The sequence below is a fragment of the Centrocercus urophasianus genome, unplaced genomic scaffold, assembly GCF_019232065.1.
Source record: "Centrocercus urophasianus isolate 14NV4802_14NV808 unplaced genomic scaffold, USGS_Curo_1.0 seq_19, whole genome shotgun sequence".
Classification (NCBI taxonomy): domain Eukaryota; kingdom Metazoa; phylum Chordata; class Aves; order Galliformes; family Phasianidae; genus Centrocercus; species Centrocercus urophasianus.
The window spans coordinates 8,405,057-8,425,702 of NW_024884744.1; the positions used below are offsets into that span (position 1 = coordinate 8,405,057).

At 42.5% G+C, this 20,646-nt stretch overlaps 1 protein-coding gene across 5 annotated transcripts in view; it reads right to left on the minus strand.

Annotated features, from left to right (window-relative positions):
- The window catches only part of DIS3L2 (DIS3 like 3'-5' exoribonuclease 2), a 165,952-nt gene that overhangs the window by 64,956 nt on the left and 80,350 nt on the right, over nucleotides 1-20,646 (minus strand). For all 5 annotated transcript variants that reach the window (XM_042820290.1, XM_042820295.1, XM_042820291.1 and 2 more), the window contains one exon: nucleotides 12,648-12,727. In XM_042820290.1, the coding sequence (XP_042676224.1) occupies nucleotides 12,648-12,727 (80 nt within the window). The remainder of the gene's footprint in view (nucleotides 1-12,647; nucleotides 12,728-20,646) is intronic.

Sequence of the window (20,646 nt, forward strand, 5' to 3'; positions counted from 1 at the left end):
CACGAGCCCCCTGCTTTTGAACTTTTAATGGAAATTCTATCTAAATATTTTGTTACATACATTGACATAATGCAAACTGGCAGCTCTTGGGTTTGCCTTGCTCAAGTATGAATCACCCCATTTCCCTCATCCCCCAACAAACTCAGACCAAGAAAAACTGAAGATACAGACAGCGATCAACTAATCTGATTTCCCCTGGATGTGCTGCAGAAAATACCGGCCTAAGCCTGCACAGAAATACCTGCTCTCTAGTGCTCTCCTGGTTTATTTGCCAATTAAAATGAATAGTATTTCTCTATCTACACAGTTCTTCCACTAAGATTCTCTTTGAGGTTCGCAAACAGTTTTTCCAGTCTCATTAATTTTTATGACAAACACAGAAGGAGCATTTCACATTGTAAGTCCTATGCTATTTCCCAAGGAAAAAAGAATATGTGCCTTGAATGAAAGGAAAAGAGAGTTAAACCCTCCCACACTGAAAAAGTCTTGCCACAGAGAGGAGAGGGTCGGCAATGCGTGGACCAGACACTACACACTGCTACACTGCCTACTCCACACGCATTTTGATGACAAAATCTACTTCTCTAGCAAACATAGGCTTCGTATCTTGGCACGTAGTTCTTCATCCTGATTTCAATCTAAATTTCTCACAGAAAGGTGTATGTTACAAACCACACATTTGTCTGACCCAATTTACAATTCTACAATGAACCTAAAGCTGCACAACAAGCCCTAAAACTAGATATACACTACTAGTTTAATGACCTTTTTAATTTCCTAGAGTATCTACTTAAGAATATGTGGGGGATTAAGCCTGACACTTCATATAGCTGATACACTTAAGCAAGAGCAAAAGAGAGCATCTATTATAATAAGGTGCTCGGAGGGCTTCTTTCATTCAGGATCTCATAATTTCATTCATTTAAAATCATTTCATTTGAAGGTGGGTGCAGAACTCCATCACTATGAATCTAAAGAGTGGGAGACAATTAGCAATAGACAATGCAGTTTAGAATTGAGCAACTTGTGGTATATTGGCCAACTGCACCCTATTTGCCTAGTTTGCACAGGCAGACCAGGCAGCAGAGATGGATAGCAGAGGGGAATATTATATTAAAGGAGGTCTGCAAGTATGAAGAGGGAAATAGCTGGCCAAATCACTGACCAAAGAAACTCCCAGGCCAAAACTCTCTGCAAAAGGGATGGATGGGATTTGTGGTGACACTACATGCAGAGACGACCATTTCCTTTTTTGCTGACCACAGCATGAGTGGCTGGAATGGCAGCATGAAACAGACCTGAAATTCTGCAAGTTTCTTGAAGCCTGGATCTCCTCCGGATGCTTACCAAATGGCAAAGCTGCATCCCCCAGCACAGTGCTGTGCTTCTTTAGAGAAGGTTCAGCTTCTTGATCTGAGAATCTGGTTTGTTTGAACTCACTCCAAAACCTTGTGTGCGTAACACTGATACGATGCTAAAAATCAAAGGACAATGGTTCAAGTGTGGCACCTAACAGAAGAACAAAGAACAAGCTGTTTCTTTTTTCTTCACTGATGATCTCAAGTACTACAGCAAAAGAGTTCAAAGACCTTTTTTCTTTTTTGTACGAAAAACAATTCTAAACAAAAAGGATTACCAAGAAGGAACTAGAAGAAAGGAGAAAGACCTTTGAGTCTGTAAATGTTCCATAAAAACTGACAACCCAGCAAGCTGTATCAAGAATTTGCTCCAGGAATCAGAAAGTTGGGTTGAATATATCAGAACAGCAGTGAGTTAACACAATGGCAGCAAACCCTTCTCCATCTTCAGCACCCTAGTCACAAACACAGAGGGGAAGGCCAAGCACATTCATTTCGTACTCTGGCACATGTAAATTTTTGGACCACGGAATTTAAAAATGCTACTCCTTGAGGATAAGACAGCAACAGGTAATTCTCCAGCACATGGATACACACTCCTTTATTTCCATCTCACCTTCACTCATCACCCTTCTCAGGAGAGAATACAATTAACCAGAGTGTTACGTCAACTTCAAATCCAATACCAAGTTTTTTGTGCTAACAACTATTTCTGGAGACGTCTGTTACCTCTCAGTTAGGGAGATACAGGAAAGTTCAAAGCAGGTTGCAAAGAATTTGCTCCAGACAGAAAACAACCAGCTGCTTCCAGCAATTAAAGGCAGTTGACTTTTCTGAGGTTAGGCCAAACTCCTGCAGCAAATAATTACAGCTCTCCCTCATTCTCTGCCCTGGGGGTAGCTGGTGCTGCTCACTTATTTGCAAAGCAGTGCTTAGCATCTAGCAGAAGTAGGAAAAAGCTGCTGGAAGAAGCTAAGGATCAACAGCATGTGCTTTTAAATGAAAGATCTGACCCATGCACAAGCATCTGTTTCTCTTCAGGACATGCATGTACTACATGGGTACATCGATGGTCCAGGCATGGCAGCGTTCAGGTTGGGACAGGGGCAGAGAGAATGACAGCAAAAAAGAAAAAAGAAAAAGGAAACAAAAAAAAAGAAAAAAAAAGAGCAATATGGAGAAGAGGAGAAGAGATTTACACAAAACTTACAAGTGGAACTGTGGGAAGAGCAAGTTATTTGTCTGCTCAGGAGTTTGAAGATACAGGTGGGTGGCTTTAATTCTCAGCTGAGGTTACTCTTCAAGCACAGGAAGCCAATCTATTGTTCAGAAAATCAGTGTGCTTTATTTCAGTTATTTTAAAATAACAAAGAGAGTGCTTAAATTTTACTTGTGTGCCCCAGGGCCATTTTGCTTTTTCAAAGCACAGCGCAACTGAGCATAAATGCATTATCTTGTTTACCAGGAAACTAAAGTTTCTAAATTATCATATGATGCTGCTCCAGCCAACCGAAATACAACTAATTACACTTTTTTAAAAGCAGTTCATATCTTCTCCTTTCTCAAAAGGTCTCTTCTTCAACATAACCTTATGAAAAGTCTCTGGCAAAAGGAATCAGAATTCCGTACCTCAAAGAGAGCAGGACAAGTCCCCAGGGCACCGAGCAGCAGTTTTCCAACCAGCCACGAATATGACTTCAGGAAAGTTGCAATGACTTGAAAAGAGGAAAAACTCTCTATCCAGACAATAAGCACCTCTAAAGAGTCATGATCTACAAAACACTACACACCACCAGGCACCACTGCCAGCCTGGCCTCTAGGATATATCCCTATTGAGCCCCTCTGGTTTACGTGAGAAACAACCCATAGGAACAACTGCCAGTGATCACCAGCCACAGAGAGACTTTGAGAGCATCTCAGCATCTTATGGATTTCTGAGAAACCATTGATACAAATGGCAGTGCTGGAAAGTGATGCCCTCAGCAATCCCAAGAGAACCTGAAAACATTCACAGCTCAACTCTTAAAAACAGATGGCAATGGATTTTCTGTGTGTTTTTTTCTTCCTTCTTCCTCTTTAAGTCAAAAGGTCAAAGCAAGATTTTAATGAGTCTAAAATCCAGAATAATTCCTATCTGCTTGTAGTGACTTTTAAAGTGCTGTTCTACTCAATTCTCACAGTCACTCTGACCTTTGGTACTTAAGTCTCTGGCATTGACTGAATGTTATGGAGATGATCATGCCTTTACAACCAAATTTGGGATTGGCTCCAGGTAAGGTACAAAACAGAACTCGTGTTCATTAAGTGCCTTTAGCAATGATGGGCAAGTGAAGATGTGAAACAGAGAAATCTACTAGGAAAGGAGTAGTTCATAGCAGAATATTTTTTTTTCCATGACCAACAAACAAATCTTTAAACACTTTCAGAATATGAGGAGATTTTATTACTAAATTAAATTCTGGGAGCAGCTCTTCCATGTGAATTGCATAGTTTTCTATCCGTAGCAGCTAATAAATTCAGCAACTTCCTAAACTCACTTCCTAATAGAATATAAAAGCTACCTTTTATACTGAAAAACAAAGCCAGAATACTGACATAACAAGGCACTTCACACATCATGCATTACGAAGCCCTGAGCTTTATACACAAAACAGCATAACCCAAATCACTTCAGCACTTAAGTATTTTGACTAAGGGTAGCATTTAAATCCTCCACAAGCAACACACCACCCAACCTGCCCAACACTGAGGAGTAAGTTCAGAGATGGCAAAATATCATCACAAACTATCCCCAAATTCCTAGGAGTGTGGGAGTCAGTCCTATCATGGGAACACAGAGTAGATGCTGGAAGCATCTCAGCTGGTGATGATCAGAAGTCAGATCTCCAGATCTCACAGAATATACTTTTGTACAAAGGCAGAGAAATCCATAAGCAAGTGTCCTGTCCTCTGGGTTGTCGGCAAACCCATGTCAGTTCTTCACCTTGTGATGGGAGATGCTGCCATCCGGACCACAGCTCTCTGTTCATGAAAATTGCCTTCCAACCAGATGCAATAACTTAGGAGGAGAACAGAAGAGCTCTTCTGTGCAAATGTTTCCACTGCACCGTTAAGTCAGATACTTTAACAAAGAAGGAATTATTCTGGGGGAAAAGCACTAAATACTCAGAAGGACAGAATTTACGCAGCATGTACAAGATAAAATATTTAATTGCAGTCTGAAGGACACAGGGAATGATATCCAACAGAGTAAGTGCACAGGATAAGGATTTGTTCACACTGCGGAATAAGAATCACACAGAAAAATACAGATGGAAGTAAGGCAGAAGTACTTTAATAGAAAACATTAAGGCAGGACACAGGACAGTTAGGAACAGCAAAGATAACGATGGAAAATAAAGAGAACATGCCATTTCTTTCATATATCAAATTTGGCCAACGCTGGAAGAGTGTGACCAGATACAACTGCTTCCTATGCAGTGATGCCTACGTCCTACCTTCTGCTCACAAACGTTTCCTCCCTATTCCTGTGCTGATGCCTGACGTACACTGCAAAAGGTAACAAGTCAGCTGATTTCCTCCATGTCTGCACAAAGATCTAGCAGACTGTGAGGTGCCAAAACAGCAAGTTCCACTGAGAAGTTTTAAAAATTGTATTAATTTACTTGCAAGATTCAAGTGTAATTAGTGAAGTGAAGAGGATAAGAACCTCAGATACATTAACTTCTCCACTGGATGACAGTGCTTGCCACATGGCCATCTCTGGGAGAACCTCCAGATGACTGCTCGTGACTTTTGCTCAATATGAATCTTTGCTACTCAGTCTAAACCAACCACTCCACAGACAGATGTTCAACCTTTTCCCAAGACAAGTTGTCAAGCAGGTCACCACGGTGAACTCAGATTTACAGCTCAGAAAACACTTCTCATTGGTAGACAGACGTTGCCAAGGGAGTCTGTGCTTAGCTCTATCAAGCACCCTCTTAGCAGTTATGTTTCCACAGTGACAAAATCAAAAGGACAATTTCTGGCATTCACGTCACAATTTGTTGTTATCACTATTCCAAGAGGTTAACTCTATCAGGAAATCAACAGTCGTTGAATATGAAGAAAAGGGAAGTGGCACCCAGAAGCTTTCAAGATGGATCACAATCTTTGGGGAGTGTAGGATGTCATCCTCTTCCTGTAATGAAGGTTTGGAGTGGGAAGGGACCTGCCTCTCTCCTAAGTCAATCTTTTGTGATATCTCTGCTGAACACAGAAATCCAAGGCTGCTCCTGGGCAGTCAACGAGACCTTGGAATTCAGTGCTAGGCCAAACACATACAAATTACTTCCCCACTGAGCAGCCTTGACATTTCAGCTCCTTTGAGAATAGAAGGCCGTTGCTGAGATTTCACTCTCAGCCATCCAACTTTTTGTTTATGTTCAGAAACGTTTCCAAAACATTTCCATCTGTGCCCTGTTTTACACTTTGAGTAACCAACGCAATAGTCAACAATCAAGAAGTACTGTAGCGAGCTGCGCTGTAAGAAGACATTCTTCCTGTTCAGTTAGGTTCTTAAAACCCATACACAGCAATAAATTATTAGTTACAACAATAGCTCAGTGATTCTGAGGGATCCTGTCATTTTGAAAAGCTGACAACAAACATATACAGCAACAGTATCTTTACTGCCTGCACGCAACAGAACATACGACCGAAGTCAACTGTGTGGGAACTTATTCCTAGCTATTTGTACCCTTTTTGTCCCCTCAATTATCTTTGGATTCCTATCTGCTGAATTTGCTGGGAAATCCTGTTTTCTCTAGCTCTGGTTTGGTCATCATCTACCTTTTGTGGTTCTCTGACATCCCTCCTCATCTCTGAGTTCTCTTCAGTGAAAATAAATCCTAGAGAGAGTGCTTTTAAATCAGGAATTTCTGATCCTCTCCTCATTACCCAACTCCTTAAATGAATTCTGATCTTTTGTAGGGTTTTTCTTCAGTACAAAGTTGGGCACTACCATTTTTAAGTTAGTATCTAAACTAGGGATATCTGTTGACCCAGGAAAACCCACGCCTCTAAATCCTTGGGGAATTGTCCCAGGTCCTGAATGTATGAACGATTCAAAAGGAGATTTTGCCTGCAGCACCTCTCTTCACTTCAGGAATATACATTCACTTTAAACAGTAATTCTTCTACTTGCATTTGTGTGTCCGATCACATGTTCTGCAGCCGATCTTTATTAGATTAGCCCTTTATAGGCAACCTACCTTTCATATTGCTTAAACCCTAACATCCTTTTCCTCTATGAATTTGTTTATGTACTGTCTCAATTTGATCTCTGTTTTCCAAATTCAAGGCTTTTGGAATAGGGGTGGAATCTTTATAAAATTTCTATACTTAATACAAAAATCCAGTGCAACAGATACGAATTACCAACAACTAATTCTGCCCAAGTTTTGTGGGGGGAAAAAAAATCAAAACAAAAAACCCACAATCTTCCCACAAGTATCTTTCACACAGATGCAAGAAATGCTTTAAAAAATTATGTTCCAGCAATCAATGCTCAAACCAAATCCAAACTTTCTTGTTCTGCATCCCAGAGCTTTATTATTTTAGTGCACTTGTTCAGGAATTAGGCTTACTCTATTACCCTTTCAATCACCATCTGCTCTATTTCCAGTCAAGCTAAAGAGAGCATGACACTGTTTAGCTCTCTCATTGATTTCAAAAGAGATGAAATTGGTAGGGGAAGGGTGACGCAGTTCAACCCTCTGATTCCATTCAACTCTGGCCTTGGAAATTGGAAGTGATTTGTGTTTCCGCAGACACAACCCCATGTTATTTTAAAATAAGAGGTAAAATATACTGTACATGCTGCAATTCCACCAGCAATGCATGGGACCACAGTGTGGGACACAACATTGATCTGAATTTGGCAGAGACCTGACTGTATTTTGCGTATTTCAAAGAACCACAAGTTCTTGATGGGAAAAAAAGAAGAGGAAAAATGTACCTGCTTCTAATCACTGCAATCTGTCATTTCCACTTCTCTACTGACAAAACGTAGATCCTTAACAAAAAGGCACCAGACAAATCAGCAAGTAAAAGTAGAGCTCAGCTAATTATGTACAGTAGCAAAGGAAAAAACAACCAAATACTACACACAATCCCATTCCTTGTATGTATTCTTTATTTTTCCCACACTTGACTCCTGCTATAAATTTAAGGAAATTACAGTTTACGGTCATTTTGTATTTGACTCATACAGTGACGTGGGTTTTCTGTCATTTTCTCTCTAAACCATGTCTGGTGGCTATTCATCTTACACACTTACCTTACAGAGAAGAAAGCATACTAATCCATAATATAACTTTTGATTCAACACTAGTCCACTCTTCAGTGTTTATCTTCAGCAAATCAGCTCACAAGACTCTAATTACAAATTCTTCCTATAGCCTATGCCGCAGAAACCAAACAGCTTAGCTGAAAGGTTCTGCATCAAGTGTCACTGCAGCAAATTTCATCCTACAGTACTTATGTGACTAGAGGGACAAAACTAAATAAGAGGGATTATTTACAACTTAAAACAATAAGTGCGCGTAACTTTGCAAAACAAAACCAACTTGGTCCTCACATGTTTGTAATCTGCTTTGGGAAAGAACAAGGATGGAAGGAAAGGAAAAGCAAGTGTTCACCTGAAATGGCAGAGAACATCTTGGGGCTACCAGGGATCTACAGGCCTATTTCAGTGCAAGACGCTGGAGCTCATGCAGTAGGGATGCCTTAATGTGTCCACAAAGTCCATGGAAAGCAAGCTTTTACGCTTGCAGTAAAAAAGGGATAACTTTAACATCATACATGGAAAATATTCCTTGAACAGAGATGTGAGTCACATATCTCACTCTCAGATGTCTGCTAAGGACAAAGGTCATGATGCACTTTTCCCAGATTTGGGTCACTAAGTGAATCTCCCCTCTTTGCTCAGATCCCATTTTCATGATACTTGAAGAAACACAATGTCTTTGCATTCCCCTTAGGTATATTTGATTTGAATTCACCAACAGGGTGAATGAATTTAAAGGGAAGGGAAAAAACAGGGAGCGGCATATTGCAGAAAGCTCATTTGCTTAGGTCCTCAGGTAAAAATATGAATTCAATGAACGTATCTGTATCCGACCTCACTCCAAAATACAGAAGACCAACGTCACTATGGAAAAAAGAAGTCAAACAAACAACCTGCAAAATGTATTTCTATTCTGCAGTGCAACGATTCCTCCCACAGTGAGATTTAAATTACTTAAAACTGGAATTACTCTCTGAAAGATGGTAAGCATACAGGAATGAAAGAAAGGCAAGGACCACATTAGTCATCAATAAACACACAAAAAGATGTACCAAGATGCTGCCAGTACTTCTTTGAAATCAGCACTGGAAGATGAGCACGTAGGTGAGACAACTCCTCTGAAATGCACCCAATAATTCCAGGTAACTCCTTTCCTGTCATGGCCTGAAATTTCAATACATGGAATTTGGAATTGGCTGACTTTAAATTTGTCAAATTTCACCTCTGTTTCTACTGGTTAGAAGCTTTCAAGCACAATATGACTGCATCAGTCGTGTATGTTACCAGAAATACATCAAATGACACCTACAAGTAATTCCCAGGAGAAGTTTGGCAAGCGTATGGAACTTGCCTGGTTCCACTGGGACATGCAGGTCGCATGGCATGCTCTTACACGATAAGATCAGCATAAATCTTCAAACTTCTGCACCCCAGAGGAAAGCACTCAGGCTCCAAAGCCATACATTTGCTTTCTGTGAACGCTCCACAGCCATTGTTCAAACTGAGAGCTGCTCTGTGGCGCGCTCCTGGCTGCAGCCATTCACTAGAATACGTGCAGAAAGGATCACAAAGGAGCACTGATTGAAATGAACTTGCTTAAAACCTCAGGCTATCCTGAAACAACTCTACAAATGCTGCAGAAACTTGCTGCCGTCCAGATCCATCTCCTACTCCAAGATTATGCTGAGTCATCTAAATGGAGTACAGCTCGTTCATATTTCTAAAGCTGTTACATAAATAACCCTATTTTCATTCTTTATTGGAGCTGATCTCTTAAAATATACACTCACAAGTGCAAACAGCAAGCGTACCTCCCTACTCCTATCATTAAACAATAACGAGGAGCACGACAGTTAATCAAAAGCAGACTTCAATATAAAATCCTCTCAAACCCAGATTGGCCCACTTATGACATATATCCCTGTAAAGTTTCCAACTGCTGCAGTATCTTACTATGAGCTCCATTAAAAATAAAGCTCTTCCCACAGTCATCCCATGCTTCCTTTGCTACTGGGTAGTACTTTATGACAGACTTATGGATTACTTTTGCAAAAAAAGGTTCATCTTTTACTGAATATGTAGCATAGGGAAGTCCTCCATCCAGTGACCAGAACAGATAACTGTTACACTGAAAAGTTTTAAAACTAAGAAAAGGTGCAAAAATAGACCCACATCTCTGCTTCAAGGCAAAGAAACTGCCACAATATCGAATAAATCAGTAATTAATGCTTGAGGACAATTTCATTCTTCCAAATCAGCCAAAATGCATTCATTTTGGTGCTTGGTAGGGAAAGTGTGAGTAAAGTCTTTTGCTTGCATTTATTTTGGGTCATTTGGGGCATTTTCTGAATCGGGTACTGCATTTTCTGTTGATTTCTGGAGATCTCCTGACATCATGAGGATGCCAGATATGCGGTTTGTTCATGCTGGCTCTTTTTCTCTCTCTCTCTTTTTTTTTTTTTTTTTTTTTATTTAATTTTTTTTAAGTGTTTAACATATGGGCAAAAAAGATGGAAAAAATAATAATTTCTTGTAACCAGATTTACGTTTGGAATAAAAGCTCTGTTAACTCTTAACACAACTTTGTCCTCATGAGACATGAAAGCTTGCCAGCCCTGGATGAGCTCTTAACCTCTAAAACAACTCTTTGTCTTAATAATTGCAGCTAGTATAACAACTTTTAAAGCCAGAAATCCTCCAAAATGCATCAAGAAGCTCCAGTATGCACAAGATTAAGATTCCCAGAAGAGCTCTCCTTAACACAAGGGCTGCAAACAGAATGAGCTTTGTAAGCAAGTGAACCCAAAGGACCTCCAGCACTAGTTTTGATCCTCCAGAGGGCTCTTAATCACATCTGATGAGTTGTGGAAAACAATATGTGGGGCTTAACAGAGGGCCTATGGGCTGGGACTGCCTCTGCTGGGGGCATGCACTTGTCTGCTCTTGAATTTACTTATCTGCCTCTTGGATTTACTCATCTGAGGCTCACCTGCAGGAAAGGGGAATGTGCACAGTGCTCCTGGGAGGGATGCAAACTTTCACTGGATCACAGATTCATTGAGGTTGGAAGGATCGCTAACATCACCTAGTCCAACCACCAACCCATCACCGCCGTAGCACCAAGCCACGTCACTCAGTGCAGGATTCCCACTCCATGAATTTTAGATACAAGCCACACAAACCTTCAGTTTTACTCTCAGAAAGTCAGCTATGCCCTGCCCCTGATTTCTCCAGGGTTTCTTCAGATCTCTTCAAAAAGGAAGTATGATCTTTGTCCGCAACCTCTGTCCTCTACAGATAAACACATCAGAGATGACCTTTGAAATAACAAGGCCAATGAAAACTTGGGTGGGTGTTCTCTCTCTCTCTTTTAATCCCCTTTCTTTTTTTCCCTTGGTTTGATTCCATGAGATGCACTTGTTCCAAAGAGGTTCCATAGATGAAGCCATGTGTGGCAGCACTGCTGACAAATTACTCAGCCTGACAAATTACAGGGGGATTTTTTTGCAATCAAGAACACATGGGCAATAGCCCAATCATGTCTAGAAGCCCCTTGGACGTTACAAGTGGCGATGATCCCTAATGCACTGGCACCAAGTCCCAGGCACGAGCAACGCAGTCTCTGGAAAGGAAGAATTCCTGCCTGAACAGCTATTTTCCCTGAACATGTTCTCCAAGGGATGAGATAAGGATGGACAAGGGAAAAACACAGGTGTATGCACCACAAAAAAGCTGAAAGAACGTTCTCATGCTGCACCTAAAACCCATGGAGGTGTGACTGGTAGAGTCTCAGATGTCAGGGTTTCAGTGTCTTTGTTCTGAGTGACTGCAGGATCACTAACATAGTCATAGATCTATGGATAATTGAGATGATAAAATGCAAAGAGGAAGGGCAGAGTTAAGTTTAGGAACTCTCAGTGAGACTGTATAAACTTTCAGTGAGATAGAACAACAATTTTTCCTTAACCTGGCCTCAAAATTGATTATCATACAATACAATTAGGAATAATTTTATTAGCCTCAAATTTTCTTTCAACTGTTTTTTTTTGTTTGTTTGTTTTAATCATCTCTATAGTTCTGTAAGGCTATTCTGTAACAAGCTCTAAATGACATGAATATTCATTGGCCACATTACACAGAATGAAAGCAATCAAAACCAGAGAGCCATGTCTGATATCATCATATCATGATCACTAATAACAAGTACAAACACATAAAACAAACACATAAAAAAGTCACTTTATCTTCTTCATTATTTGTAGATGTGTTAATCAAACCATGCACTATTTCTAAACCAAGCCTGTTACTGGATCTCATCAAACTAAATGAGCAGAATTGGATAGCAATGTAAGCTTACACGAGTGAAGTTCCTTCATTCGGAATCATCAAGACTTGGCTTCTGAAGCTTTACTTTCTGTTCTGCTGGCTTATGACATAGTAAAAGCACAAATAAGGCAGAACAGAAAACTTAAAAGGCAATGAGAAGAGCAGCACAACTTGTAAGGCACACTCTGCTCATCTGACTATTCTCAGCATCCCATAAACAAACACTGAGAAGCAATGCAGCCCCAGTGACCTTCAAAAACAAGGTTCCTTTATTCGGGGACTATGCACTCCAGGTCAAACTTCTCCTAGGCTTCAGGAGTGGCACATGAGCTATTCTGCTAGAAGCCCAGGAGTGACAGGAGGCAGCTGAGATCTGCTCAAATTAAATCACAGCTTCGATTATGCAAAATACTGTGGTTTCTGCATTTCCTGACATCAATATTACTGCAGACTGCAGTTTGAAGAGATCTGCTCTACAATTTCTGAAAACAGACAGTTAAAACAATAGGAGAAAACCAGATTAACATTTACTCATATTTGGTAAAGAATACTTCATGACAAATTACATATATGAGTGTGTCAGCTGCTGAATATAAACACTGAGCAGTATTTTGTAAAATATATCTCATACCGTCAGGGAGTTGTTTACAGGACAAAGCATCATCAAGATCTTTGGCAGTTGATGGGTCGATGGTGAAAATGCATTCTTTCCTATCCAAGAAAAAAAAAGGAAAATTTATCTTCCAGTCATGAAGAAGGCATCAAAACACACAGCCCAGAGACATCCAGACAACAATGACGACGTTTTCAGAAGACTCAGACTGCTGAAACACCTTCAAACTAATCTGAAAGCCTAGATCTAATCTAAAATAAGGTTTTGGAGAAGTGATACTCCTTGATGTTGTGGGTTTTTTGGTCGTTGATTTTAATTTTTATTTTTGGCAGAACTGTTTGCTTGTAACAGCTTTCATCTCATTACCGATTTTCCTCCACAAAAAGTAAACAACTGATCCCATCAAGTTCTCTCTAAAGAAACAAGCAAGAAAAAGTCTTTGTGCCTTGCAGCTAGTGGAAGAATAGATGTTTCCCAGTTGCAAAGCTAAATTAAACACAAATAACCCACACTGCCATGCATAAGAGCACATTCTGGGACATGAGTAACTCCACGAGCACCGCTAGCATGGAGCAAGTGACACATTTACTAAGTGACCTGCACAGGAACAAGTGAGAGCGTGTAAAGACACTCAAGGGTTGCAGTACTTTATAACCCCCATGTTGCATGTCATATCTCAAGGTGGAAAGTCATGGCTCAGGGTGGCAACTCCCTTCGGCAGAGGTACAAAGAGAACACATCTCTTTCTCTGATTGCATGGCCACCAACAGACTCAGAGGGTAGGAGAGGTGGGAGCAAAAACTGCAGCAAACTTTTAAAGGAGCAAGTGTCAACAGGAATTATCAGGTCTTCACCTCTGCGCGTGGCTGCTCGCACGGTGACAGCAATGTCTACCTTTGCAGCCCTGTCACTTTGGCGCTTACCTGCCCTGGGTGGGATCTATTGGCATCAGACAGCTAGCAGTGTGTATTTATGAAATTCCACCAGGGAAACTAAACAGAGATTTTCAAAGACATAAAAATCACTAAAGCACTTCACTCCCTTCTGAGACTTTGAAAATCTTTCAGGATATGCTAGCTAGAATGAGTAGCAAAGCGTCTTTAATCCCCAGATGCACGTTACTTTCTGATCCTTCCCGTGCATCCAAATTAGAGATTGTGATGCTGAAAGATATAAAATCTTTTCAACTACACTGGGACTTTGATCTGCTGTTGCTTCGCTATCCAGCAGCAGAAATCAACTGATTTTTAAAGGCTTGCAAGCGCCCTCGCTTCCGTAAATGTTTCACAGCCTCATAGAACCCAACTCTCTGCACTGAACAGGGACACCCACAGCTCCTCACATCCCCATCCAGCCTGACCTCAGGTGTCTCCAGGGATGGGGCACCCACCCCCTCTGTGCAACCTGTGCCAGTGCCTCACTACCCTTATTTTAAAAAGCCCTTCTTACATCCGGGTCTATAGCTCTCCTCTTTTAGTTTCAAATCATTTCCCTTTGTCCTGTCACAGCAAACCCTGCTATAGATTCTGTCCTCTTCTTTCTTACAGCCCCCTTAGGCACTGAAAGGCTGCTATCAAAGTCACTTAAGGCTGGAATTTCAGGATACCTTTTCCATAAAGTACTGCTTTCTCCAGGGACGTAAGTCTGCAGGCAGATACAAAGACAGACACATAGAAGAAGTAGTTTGCAGGCACATACGTGCCAGCATGCACGTGCCCACGCTCTAGGTCCCACCAACTCCAGGTATAAATGCAACAGCAACCTGTCAGTGACACATCTAGTAAATTTTCCTTTAAGTTACCCAATTTAGAAAAGCAGACAGCGCTGAGCAGAAACTAATGGCTTGCTTTACACTGACAAGTGATCAAGAAAAAGGTTAAAGAACTTCTTCAAAGAGCATGTGTTCCTGTGTCAGTGGAATAGATAGCTTATCCCAGATGTTCGGGCCTGTAACCACAAGCGCCTGCCACCCATTGAGAATTGCAGCTCCAGGCAGTTTAAAGATTAGCAGATTGGTTTCAACAAAGCGCATATTTGCAGTCTGCCCTGGAAAGAAGTGAGCATAAATCTGCGGGTGCCAAATTCTGAACACATTCATACAATGGTAGCAAGGAACGGGCTGCTTCACTGAGCTGTGTTTGGCCAAGGAAGCCTGCTGCAGAGGATGGTGGTGGCTCGTTCAGAATGCATGAAGTGGGCTGGGGGGCACCTGGCCCCCCCACAAAGCACCCAGGGCATGGTTTGCTGTGTTTGGGACACACTGGCCCTGCTCCCAGCTGCATAGCACACAGGCACAGCCACAGCTCTCAGCCGGAGATACTTAAGCTCACAGATGCAGAATAGAAGTGGGGTCCAGACAAATCCTGATGTAGCATTTCTCACCAGCACTTCTGCTCACTGCACAGCTGGGATATGCTTTAGCACCAGGCACAGTTCCCTTCCTCCTTTAAAACTGCTCAAGGGACTTGAACTTGTAGCTTGTCACAGGCAGTTTGTTCTGGGCACAGACTGCAGAAAGTGAGGTAAGAAAGTCACCAAACAAGTAACACAGGGAATGATACTCCTTGGCATGAGGACTGCAGAAATACTGCAGAGCCAACGTCCAGGTAGCGGGACAAGTGAAGCTGATTTGCAAACAGAGCTCAAAATTCACAGCAGTGAGATAATTCTGGCACAAAGCAGTACACCTGACTAAAGTCTTCTAAGTGAAGCCTGCTTACCAGTAATTGCATTATTAAGTGTGATGAGTTATATTTCTGGTTTTCAGATTTTATGGCTGGAGAGGTTTCAGATGGCTATAGGAACTGGCATGTGGGAAAGAAAACAATCTGCCGAGCGATGGGAGCACAGTGCTGGGCACGAGTGCAGCAGCCCTGCATGTGCTCCTCCCAGAGGAAGGCATATACTCTGCTATCGGCTCTTGCTTTTCCTGCAGCCCTACCAGTATCGCCTGTTATCTCCAACAGCTTCAGACCCACCTCTGGTCCCAGGGCGCGTGAGGGGCAGGCTGGGAGGAAAGGCTGGGTGTGGGCAGTGCAAATCATACGAAGTTTTAGGTTGGAGGGGACCTTGAAGATCAAGCAGTTCCAAGCCCCTGCTGTGGGCAGCACTGCCAACCACCAGTTCAGGCTGCCCAAGGATCTCAACCAACCTGGCCTTGAACGCCTCCAGGGATGTCCCCGCACCGCAAAACGTCCCCTTCCCTTGGCACCTGCTGCAGTGCAGAGCATCTGGAGCCACTGGGGTGAAGAAATAGCACTGCTCCCAGCTATGTGACCCTGTGAAGGGGAAGGAGCCATTCAAATTCCTCCACTGGCCACACAATACCCCCAAGGCTGCAGCCCAAAGATCAGACCACATTTCTGAGCGTAACCAATAACAAACCCAACCTGCCGTGATTGTGTGACCAGACCTCAAGGCAACAGAACTTTTTATGCACCTGCTAACAAAGACGTTGCTTAAGCATAAGCAAATATCATGGCTGCACGCATGCATATTTGCATTGACCACAGGTAAATATGAATTGGCAGCTGTCCCCAGCTCCTGGAGGGCTGCCAAGGTGACTGTGTGGATTAAGAAGTCTCATCGTTCCTCCCTCCCCCTTCTTTGAAAGCCCTGAAGGAGCCATCTCTCATTGTCATTGCACCTCATAAAAAATCTGTTTTACTCATTTCAGATTGTCAAAACATACTTTGTAAAAGTAATGAGATGTTCCAAGTCTGTTCGTTCCAACATACACACAACTTGGTTAGTTAGAGGAAACTGGTTGAGGAGATAGAGACACACACAGAGTTAAGAGATTTTCTAGCCTTCGCGCTGAAAAGGGCTCAAGATAAATACGTCTCTCTGAGAACCCCCAGCCTCCACAGATTGATTGAACACAAACACTCCAAGGTGGAAACTTCCACTTTTTGTGGGAGATGTTGGGTCCAAAACATATGTTTAATGCAGGCCTGCAGAGGTGGACCTGCACTGGCACGGAGTTTCTGCCAGCGGAAGAAAAAATAAAATCTTTTCCCCTCCTCCCCATGGTCAGAGGTTTGTGTACTGGAAGCGGGCCATGCCTACAAGAGTTTAGTAGGACCAGGGTGGACCCACACCCTGTAAAGCCCTTTAAACACTGCTGAAAGCAAAGCTCGCGCTCTGGCTACATCTGCCATCTTGCATATCAACCATCTGGGGGAAAAAAATCTGCAGAACAGAGTGCTCCATTTATTGGACAGTAATGACAGCATGCACATAGGCTGGAATATCAATCCTAATTTCAGGTTAGCTAATTAAGTGCAGTTTCTCTTTGTACAGCTTAAGGAAGACTAATTAAAGCAGACAAGCATATCTGCAGAGCAGTTAGTCTTTTTACCTTTAAAAGAACATAAAATAAATGGCTATTGCAGGAGTAGAGGTAAAATAAACAGCCTGTTAGTGAGCTAGAATTACCATCATCGTAATTAAAATGTTCACCGATCATGGGGCTGCAAGAGCAGTTTGTTTTTCTGTGTGTAAATAAATACATCTGTGCAAAGGTATTATGAGAATTAGTGGAGAGAACAGCATACAGCTGGTGCTGCAGAGCTGGGTACAATACACCAACATCAGCTTTTTACCAGCTAGAAGAGTTCAACACATTGGTTGGACAGAAAACATAAGCACCCAAGCACCCAAACACAAGAAGATGAGCTGGCACAGCTGCCCAGAGAAGCTGTGGCGCCCCATCCCTGGAGGCGCTCAAGGCCAGACTGGATGGGACCATGGGCAGCCTAAGCTGGTGGGGGGGCTGCCCTGCCATGGGATTAGGGCTGGATGAACCTGAAGATCCCGTCCAATCTAAGCTATTCTATAATGCTATGACAATCCCAGTGGTCAGTGCTCCAGCACTCAAGTGGAAGTCTACCTGGACCAAGATGAAGCACTGTATTTGCAAGCCGCGGCCTCAGGCTGCACTAGGGCCAGGGTTCCTGGCATGGGCAGCAGCTCGGCAAAGTTTGGGCATTATCAAGATGGTTTCTGCAAAAGCAGCCTGATGAGAAGCTCGACAGAAACCAAATCAGCCACACAAACCCTCCAGGCACAACTGGATGGCCTTCCCACCAGCAGCCCATCAGCAGAGACACAGAGCCCAGATTTCCACTGCTATAACAAATGCAAGCAACCGTGAAATAGCAGTTAGGAGAACTGCACGTACCCAACGCAGCATGAGAAAACCCTCGATGAAGCAAGATGTTCTCCCTACCAGACAAAGAAGCAAGCAGACCAGCTCTCTGCGCACCTTGGAAGGCTGAGGACGGAGGATGCAGCCTGCTGCAGCTCGAGGTGAGATGGTAGACCATCATTTTGTTTATTAAAGTACAGGCACTGCAAGTCTGCTTTAAACTTGAATATGTCAGTGCTAAGACATTTACAGTGAGAGTGACTGCATGTCTAGACACTCGCTATGCATTTACATTCTTCCAGGGACTCTTTAGGTTGTCCTGTTCTCTTCACTTTGTGAGTGTGCACAATAGCTGTGTGGGAGGGAAAGCTCAGCATCCTGATTTTCCCTCATTAGCTCCAGCTCAAAGCTGGTTTTTTAAAATTAAGCAGCAGAGGCACTTTAAGAATCTTTGAGCTCTTCAGGTCATTTCTAAGACCCCGCTGAGCTCTACCTTGGAAAAGTTAAACATACATCATTTTTCAGAGCTGGAAACAGTTGTTTTAATTTGGAAATAGGCATTCTAGAGCTGTCAACTCGCTCCAGTGAAAGCTATAAACATTTTTTCACACAGCAGTCCAATTGTTATGGCAACCACAAAAATCAATCTCATTCTTCAATCACTAGTAAACCCAACTTGACCACGCTGTCTGCACAGGTTTGCTACACAGCGCCAACAAGCATGGGACCAATTCCACCCGTGTTCATCACTCACACGGGTGTGAAGTACTCTGTTGCAGGCAGAAATTTCAGAGAACAATCAGTGCCTGAACGTTTTCAGAGATTTCGACATCCCACTCCCAAAGACATCTATTACGTGGAGCGTCTGCCACATTTGTCACACTTGATGCTGGCAGATTTCACTTAAAACCCCAGCGGCTGCTTCCAAGACAGACGCTTAAAAGGAATACATTACAACACACGCATGCAGTAGAAGTGCCCTGACAAATCTCTGAAGGCACCCTGACTGCACGGTAACACATGGACAGAAATACTCCACGCAGCACAAAGCTCTTTTTGCATGGTGCATGAATTTCAAAATGCACCGAAATTACACAGTAACGTGAAGCCAAAACTGTCTGCTCCGATGGCTAATTGCACAAACCCCACAAAAACCCAGCGCAGCATAAAAATGCACCAAAAGCCCGGCTTCGTACATCAAACCCGTCCTGTTCTTTTTAATTTCTCTGTGCTTATGCTTGAGCTAATGTCCTGTTCTGGTTCAGAAAACAGACCTCGGTCCAAGAGAACGGCTGACAGTGACTCCCGATGAATTAAACTTTTACAGCCATAAACATTTATATTTTCACTGAGGACTGCTCCCTGGCCTGCCGAACCAGAATCAATTATACCTTCCATATATTTATGGCCTCCAAAAGAGCACTGCAGTCTTGTAACGTAACTAAACGGTTTGAAAAGCCAATGTATATATAAAAGAGATCAGAATGTCAGGGAGACCGAGCACCAGCAATACTTCCTACAACTCATGCTGTAATTGTGCCACAAATATAATGAGGTCTCTGCACCACCACTATCCCACGCAAGAAGGTGGAGTGTAATTGAAAATGCACTTGCATTATATAAACTACTTTAATCATAGATGCACAGAGCTAGAAATGGAAGAGACATTAGGTCATCCAACCCTCATAGGTCAGAGCTACACTTGACAATACATTTGCAAGGACTTTCTCCAGTATAGTATGAAGCATCTTTAGGGATGGAGTTTCCAATACTTTCTTTAGCACCCAAAGCTACGTTCTATTTTAGGCTGGACAGGAAAGGTCTCCCTCTTTGTTTCACCTCACTTGTCCTCATAATACCCCTTTGTGTCCTCCCACCACCATAAATGATTCTCACTTCCTTTTGGTCTACACATTTTAACTGTTCAGTACTACATCTTTCACAGACTCCCAGTTTCACTGTTGGCAAACACACACTGGATGGTTAATCCTCCCTTCCAAGTCAGTCCCTCAGCTCCCAGAAGACCACAGTTGGTCTACTGTAGATTGCCCTATCTCTTAACCACCTCCATCACTTCCCACCTATATTATGTTCATTACTGTCTTTTTAGAGAGTGAGGATCCAAGAATCAGTTGGGAACAAGGATCCATCACCCAAAACAATCAGGTCAGACAGCACAATCTGGACACTGGACAGCTTAGAGCAAAGATCTTGAGGAAAAAGCGATTTCTACTTCCCATTTTCTTGGTTGCACAAGGGCACAAAAGTGCCCTTCTCTCCTGTAACCTCAGGAATCACGTAGTTAGGACAATGGCTGGTGTTCTGCCTTATGGGCACCATTTCCTATTTGTATGTGAAAACTCATTTCATAAAGGCCACAGATAAGGAAAGAACTCTGCAGAGATATGAAAGGTGGACTGAGATGAGACTCAAATGCAAACATCGGATTCTGTGAAGGTGGAAATAGGTCCCCCTAGTCTTCAGAATCAGAATGAAATCAGAAGGAAAATGTTGTTCTCTATAATGATCAGCCACAGTGTAGATACCCCTACTGAAGTTCTGTTTTTTTCATCCACAGCAACAGACTGACACACCACCCGATACCAAGCCTTGGATCCTTCATCTCAGTGCCAGCAAAGCACTGTGATACCAGGGAAAGTGGCAGTATCTGGCAACACCTACACGTATAAACACAACAGGAGAGGGCACTCTCTTCTGCTCATCACATGCAGTTAAAGCCCACCTTGTCATCCAGAAAGAAATGGGCACGTTCCCAAACTGATTAAAGATTTAACTCTCATCTCCCTCTGTTCTTCTCTCCATAAAACAGGCAGGCAGACAGGAACAAAACCGTATGTATAACAACCC